A 7,945-nucleotide genomic window follows, 5' to 3' on the forward strand; every position below is an offset into this window, starting at 1 on the left:
ATTGTGGGTTTAGCCAATTAGATCACTCACATTATGTTAGATCTTGAGATCTCAACATTTTTTCCCTCACGGGATTACAGTCATGACAACAGCTGCTTAAAGCATATTGAAAAAAAGAATTCTTTTTTGAATGGTATTTCTACGATCAGTGTAAGAAATGTGTCTTCTACGATAAACACTGTGGGCACATTGTTTCCATACTAGAAGCTATTTTACAAGAAGCAGACAGTACAGTAGTAATCAGTGTAGTAATTACAAGTCCAAGCTTTAACAAGACTCTCAACTCTGAACAGATGACCCTCACTTGTGTTTCCTTTGAACTAAACTGGACTTGTCATTTGATGCCAGCAGCTGACTTAAAAACAGGTGGTTACTCTCCTAAAGGAAGCCCAGTGAACATGTTTATGTGCTGCCAAACACACACGGCAGAGAAATGGTTTACTACATTATTCCTGGAATAAGATAATGACTTTTACAGTGTCATCATGTTAAATAGGAAGAAGATCAGTTGCAGATGAAAAATCAATTAAAGCCTTTTAAATCCAAGTTAAATGTTAGTGTTAGGTAGGTTTCAGCAGCTGGCAGGCATAAAGTGCAGGAATAAGTGTTTTAAAATGAGGGTGAGCTCTACTTAAAGAGAATTTATTTCTTAGGGTAATTAATAGTCACAGCGTACTCCATTTTTGAACCACTGTAAGGCAGGGCTGAAAGAAATTACTCTGCAATTGTAACTCACGGTTTTTAAATGACAAATAAATGTGATTGGCTCATTTATTTTATGTAAGAATTAAAAACCTTGTGATAAATACTTTTTACACAGATGTCACATCCTACATTGGAAATATCATGTTCACATACACAGAAGCATTGACAGCAATATGCTATGACTATGCCTTCATAGGTCAGTGATTTATAACATGTTTGTTGATAACTCTTTCTGTGGAGCAGTTACTATTGCTGACAGATAAATGAGTAAAAAGTACAGCACCTTGAATGCCTTTCAAATATAGGAAAGAAAGGTGAAGGGAACAGAGAAATACTGAAGTAAATAATAAGTATTTGAAAGTTGCCCTCAGCACTTCCGATGATGCATTGAGTATTGATCTAGCAACTTGTTTCCATCAGGAACAGAAGACTTAAACTATGAAAGCCGTTTTGCTCTGACAGCGACTAATATCCTTTTCCTTTTCTCAGTCTCAGAAATAGTCTTTATCCAGAGATAACAATGCTGGTTTCCTGTGATTAACAGTTCATTTCAGTTGTTTTCTCAAGATATCGACTTATTTTTCTTGTTATATTAGCAAGAAAGCTGGTTTTACCTTAAAACGCAATAATTTATCTCATTATTTCCCTTTCCTGGGCAAGCTTTCTGGTGAAAAATCAATATCTGCTTATCACTGTGATAGACCAAACAATAACATGCCATACTGACATTTCCCAATGAGTTAGGACTATTTCCACGTTTGTTTTGTCCTTTTGCTACTCTTGGGAATCTGTCTGGATAAAGAAATTGTAATCTAGAAAAAAACAATCAGAAATTACTCATGAATGAATTCATGTCTGATTAGTGCTTCCATATAAATCATACTCTAATCGCCTTTCAAAATATAGAATATAATGTCAGTATATAGCTTAATAGCCAAGGCAGGGTAATATAAGTAGTCCCTGCAGCTGTAGAGTTGGCTGCACAAACTCGATATAAAATCATGAAACACATTTTAAACAATAGTTATGATGTAACATAGCCAATTAAAATTTAAACAACAGAGGCTGACGAATGCAGAACAAAGACATGAGCAACAAGAAGCAGACCTAATTACAGTTCAACAATTCAAAAATAGTAAATTATAGAATCGCTTTACAAAATCTGACATAAACACAGACAGTTAAGAGCAACAGTATAACAATAGCACTAAGCAACTGCACGGTTCAACAATAGACTGACATTTGCCAAATAGTTGCATCATATGAAGTGTGTTAAATACTCATATTTACTTTTAAACAGCTTTTTTTTCTCTCCAGTTTGTCATCATCACAGCTGCATTTAAGGTCATTATTGCCAAGCCACAGCGCCACCTTAGGATCACAATTTTAATTAGGGTTTTTTTTTTACCAGCTTTTTTAGAGCCATATTCTGTAAACCATTGTTCTTTGTTTCATAACTCAAAATTTATATGGTGAGGTTTCATCCTCCATTTTCTTACATCATCAGAGCAAGTCTTTCCTTAGGAAAGCTGTGTTTTGAATGACAATTGCATGTCTTAGAAAAAGCTTCTTGTTGCAACAAGAGCAAGACCATATGAAACGTCCATCATATTATAACTCTATGCAAATCAACAAATAGGCCAACCACTATACAAAATAATAAAGATTTCTGCACAGGCTACAGTTGAATCCACTCTGGCAGGCTTCTTCAGATATTGTTTATCCTAACAGAAGGAGGCTAATTAGGCTGCATGTCTGCTGCGTTTTTCGATTGCGTTTTAAGTCTATAAATTCATATGTGGTCATTTGTGTATTTATCAATACTAACTCTTAACCACCTCAGCCAATTTGTCACGGTTCTGTGAATGGACATAAACTTTAGTCCTTCCTGGCCTGGCCCCGCTGGTTGCCTGCCCCAGACTGAATGCAGCCTTTTTAAAGTGACGGAGGGGCTGTAATTTGAGAGTAGCAGAGAGGTATTATTAGCCAAAAAACCCGGAGCGCGCCACTTGAGACATCCAGATGTTGCGTTTGAGGCACCAAGTGAAGTCGGGTGAAGGCTACAATTGTTTTCCACGCTGAAACAAACTTTCATACATCACTTTTCCTGCTGCTCGGCAGAGATGGGAGCTGGCAGGCTCGAATAAAGGAAGAAAAGTGAGGTTGTTGAAGACATTTTTAAGCCTTTTTTTAATCACCCGGGTGAAGATAGATGAACTAAAAAGGGATTAGGGAGAGGAACAACAAAACCTGAACTAACTGCGCAATTTGGACGAAATGTGTGTGTTTCTACGCTGGATTGGAATGAAATAGTCCTCCAGGTTGACACCTTTTGATTTAGTTTATTTAAAAAAAAAAAAAAATACATTTTTAAATTTGATTTTTCTAATTTTTTTGGAGCATCATGGCTTTTCTTCACTTGCTCCTGTGTGCCGGGATGTTATCACTGCCGATGTGTGGAGCGTTTTTTAACGGACCGTTGCAACCGGAGATGTCCAATGGCACTTTTCATCATTATTTCGTGCCGGACGGCGACTACGAGGAAAACGACGACCCGGAGAAGTGCCAAATGCTTTTTAAAATGACCGATGAAAGAAAGTGTGGACTCCCTGAGGACCAGGACGCTGTCATACGTGATGATTTCACTATCATCAAGAGGCAGATTGAGGACTCGGCCAGGGTGCTGGAGGGCATCGGGAAAAGCATCTCGTACGACCTGGACGGAGAGGACAGCTACGGGAAATATCTGCGGAGGGAGACGGCGCAGATCAGTGAGGCGTTTACGAACTCGGAGAAATCTCTGCTCGAGCTCGAGGTCAAATTTAAGCAGAGCCAGGAGAGTGAGCTGAGAGAGGAGCACCGGCTCAACGACGACTTTCTCAACATGATAGTGCACACGCGGGACGTCCTGAAAGACACTTTGGACATTTCTCTGGGACTCAAGGACAAGCATGAGCTCCTGTCTCTGATTGTCCGCAGCCACGGCACGAGACTGAGCAGACTGAAGAATGAATATATGAAATTCTGAACGAGTATCGGACCCTGAACGTCTCATTATTATAGTATTGTTATTACCTTTTTTAAGAAACGTTCTTATGTTGGAGTGTGACCAAGAGGCAGAGAAAGGTGTGAAGAATGATAGCAATCATATCAGGGATTTAAAAAATAACCAAAAGCACAAACACAGTCATATGTCCTCCTTTAACTCCATAACAGCAACTAAAGGTTCTGGACCCATACAGTGGGTCAAATTATAAGACCTAGGGTCACTACATAGAACAGAAAGACTTTTATTTTATAGCAATAACTTTAGTCTCCCACTTTTCTGTCTCACTCTCACATTTGCTTTTATTCTTATACTTGCAGGTCACACAAACACTTGTAGCCATGCAGTTGTGGTTGGATATACTATCTTTGACCTATAGGCCAATATATAGATGACAAAACTGACATTTTCCAAGGTACACAAAGACTGTTTGCTACTTATGTTAAAGTAAGAAACCTGTATTAAGGTTGATTGTCCTAAATTTACATAGGGTTAAAAAAATCGGCTATGGTGCACTGCTTATTGATAACTTGATCATATAGCTATATTAGGGTGTCATGTGTTAGCATGTGTTTAAATTATATTTGGTTTATAATTCTCTTCATGAAGTTGAATTCAAAGAAAATTTAAATTTAATCAGAAGAAAAAGTCAAACTGTCACATCCATTGTCATCTTTGCAGAAATATCGTAGAGGTTACATAACACCCCAGCAATATTAAAAGATGAATGCTTATCGCAATCTACTTTATGAAGGTCTTTTTTATACAATTCTTACTCCAAAAATCAGCCTTTTTATTTAATATTCCCCTTTTGAATGGGGAATTGGGATACTATCCTCTATAGCATCTGCAGTTTTCTACGACAACATGATGATGAATTCTCTGGGGGGCAAAAACAATGAGATACTGTTAAGGGATATATATTAAAAAAACCCAGCAAACCTAACTCACTAAATCAAATTAAAGTACCTCATCATATCAACAAAAAAGACCATATTGCCATAAAATGGTCATGTTCAGTGATTTGTGATGCACCCACAGATATTAAAGAGGTAACTCCCGCCATATAAGAGGTATATAAAAAGAAAATCTATAGACAATCATCTGAGGGTCAGAACTGTCACTCAGAGCGACCGCCGTATTACTCGAGTATTATGAAAGCACATCATAGGTGCCTACTGCCTACATCACTATATTTAAATGTTTAATCAAAAGTACAGTCATCATTTTCTATCATTAAAGTACTACCATATACTGTAAGTTAAACATTAATGATTCAGCGGCCAATCGATAGGCTACACTAAGCTGCCTCTTTTACAGTCCTTTGTGGTTAGTGCATCTGCTTGACCTGTCAACAGTCACAGGTTTTGTGTGTGTGTGTGTGTTTAAAACAACGGCTTCAGACATTAGTCAACCAATTAAAAGTGAGAACAGTTTACTGTCGTCAGATGAAGGGTTTGACAAACTTCATTCAGTCCTATGTAAGCGGTGAAGAGAGAGTCTTGAAGATTATTTTGGCATTTTCACTTCGTTTCATTCTTTTCAACACTATGGACAGGCTATTTGTCAGTGTTCATATTTACTAGTGAATGATGCGCTTGAGTTGACGATATGAAGTTTGGAAAACCCTTCATATAACCATAGGGGTCAACATAACGGACGTCATGTAGCTTTGTTTAAAGCTCCTTACATGAGTTACTTTTATTGTTGCTCTTGTCTGACCATCCATATGAATTTGTCGACAAATATCAAATCATGTTTACATATGGACATCTATCTGTTGTATTATCTTGCTGTATAGGCTGGCAGACTTTGCACAATTCTTCACTGTTCAGGTGCAAAAGGTTGTGACATGGTTTAACATGCAAGGCCTTGCTTTTACAGAGGCAGTATAATCTTGTAAAATGTACAGTGTATTATCAGAAATAAGTAAATACTGTGAGTGCTAATATCTTTATGATAGAACACATTGATATGTATTCATTGTTTGTATAAAGCTTTGATATAGAGCAGCATTTATCTATTCTTGTCTACTTTTGAAAAACAGCGTTTGGTGATAATAATTTGACAGATAAGACTGCAGGCAGCACTCGTGGACTTCAATGTCAAACATAAATATGTGTGAAAATATTAGCAGATGGTGTTGTGTCTTCTCAAATAAAAGGTTGTATATAAAGTTCTGTTGTTGGAAAGGCACAGTTTTTAATTCAATAAACGCTACAAATCTGTGTGAAATCCTTTTTTTAAAAAAAAGCAGGGATTCATCTAGGAATTGTAAGCTCCACACAATAATTTACTTTTCCTCCTGTATTTGTGCCTATAAGCAGTGAAAATGAGGTAAAATAGTGCCTTTTTGTTGCTGGGAGTCCCCGTAGTGCTGCATCTAGGAGGTCCTTGGTTTTTGCGCAGCAAGCAGCATTACAACCAGGCCTGCGTACTGTACTGCCACGTGCTTTGAAATTACAAAATTCCCCTCTGTGTTTGCTTTACTAGGTTTTGAGGTCTGCTGTGAATTATACACACAGTCCCCCCTGTGGGTGCTTTGAATTAAGGAAGAAGCTGCTTGTTGGTATTTACTGGGACCAGAGAGGTATAATGAAGTTGTGTTGATGGGTTTGTGGTTTGATGGGCGTCACAAACTACTTGTTTTTTCCGGTTTTCTGCTTCAAACTGCGGAAACAACATTTTTTTTGGTTAGCCTTTTAAAGTCTTGAAAAAAATCTGAGGCTTTGAGGCGATAGAGGAAAAAAAGCCCAAAGTATCCACAGCTCCATTCTGAATTGAAAAGTGCCAACTGATGTTGGGTTATGTAACACTGCAAAGTACAGTGAGGCAGTTACGATTGTGGTTACACAGTCACAGTCGATACTATGAGCCCACTGATTACAGTCACGATGCGGCAACATAAAAGACTACACACCAAAAAACCTTTAGCCTAAAAAGATTGTTTCCATGAGAGGGAAAAGCTCCAGCTTCTCTAGCTTTGGAGGGACAGATGATGGGCATCACTCTGAGGAAAAAAAAGATGAAGATTATAAAAGTGAGACTTCTGCTTTAACTACCATACTTAGAAGAAACATATGTTGTATTTTTATTGCATTGTCTGTGGTATCAGTTCTAGTGTTCCAACGACCTTGGACTTAGGCCACCTTTCTTTTTTTTTAGATATTCATGATGAACATACAGTATTGCACAATAAGCGTCGACAAAAGCAAAGTAAATAAACTGACACGTGTTCACTTAAAATTATGGCAAAGGTGAATGAGTTGTAATCGTCTTTTACCCTTTGCAACTCATCGGTGGGGTTATAAAGTCAGTGACCATGTGTGATCTTGGGTTAATATTTACAAAATTAAGCTTATAAATCTGAACTCAGGTGTTGGCAAGAACACTTGGATTAAGACTGTACTGAACTCTAGATTCTGGTTTGTCTTCTCTGAGGAAGCATTACACTGAAAGAGGTATGACTCTTTTCACTCTCATAACTTTTATTTCTGATGAATATAGCTGTGTTTTCCGATTTAATTAGCAACCTTTTGGTATGTTAAAGGTCTTTTCCTTGTGAAATCTAAAACGCTGAGAAAATATTGAAAATACAGATCACAATCTTCAAGTTGTGTCCTTAAATTTTGCCCAAAAATTAATTTTTAGTCCCAAATCTAAAGATGAACGATTAAGTGTAGACAAGAATCTTAAAATATTTACATTTAAAAATGTGAAACAATAAAATGTTTTAAATTTTAGATGAATTAATAACAAAAAAAAGTCATTATATTTATAATCCAAGATAATTTGCTGACATTTGATTCATGACTTATGTTCATGCTCTCCAAAGGATGCATCTTAATGACTCCCGGTGATCACATTTATCTCTGGACCTACCAGCAATAACATTGAGAGTAATCTGTTTGGAGTCTAATACTGGATGTAGGCTCTAATAAGTTTAACCATGTGCATGAACATATACAGCATATCTGCCTTCAGTTATTGTGAAAATGAGCTTCACACTTGATGTTAAATTTAATGATGCCCAAATGTAACAAAAGTTTTATGGTGTTTATGGAGTTGCTCACTAACACAACAAACTTCCTTAGCCAATCATAAAACTCGTTTGAGTTGTTTAATATAAGAAAAACTAGCAAGTCGTTCATGTGGAAATCCTCCTCCATTCCACTTTTTACCTATCCACTGTGA

General features: G+C 37.1%; 1 protein-coding gene across 1 annotated transcript; it reads left to right on the forward strand.

Annotated features, from left to right (window-relative positions):
- Positions 1-2,706: 2,706 nt before the first annotated feature.
- On the forward strand, positions 2,707-5,931 carry fibinb (fin bud initiation factor b). The gene has a single exon (XM_079339125.1). The coding sequence runs from the start codon at positions 3,110-3,112 to the stop codon at positions 3,731-3,733; it is 624 nt and encodes a 207-aa protein (XP_079195251.1). The 5' UTR covers positions 2,707-3,109; the 3' UTR covers positions 3,734-5,931.
- Positions 5,932-7,945: the final 2,014 nt, after the last annotated feature.

This window comes from Symphodus melops, assembly GCF_947650265.1.
Source record: "Symphodus melops genome assembly, chromosome: 3".
NCBI lineage: Eukaryota > Metazoa > Chordata > Actinopteri > Labriformes > Labridae > Symphodus > Symphodus melops.

Bases quoted from the DNA above. Each gene is read 5' to 3' on its own strand.
- fibinb (XM_079339125.1), top strand. From the start codon at position 3,110: ATGGCTTTTCTTCACTTGCTCCTGTGTGCCGGGATGTTATCACTGCCG.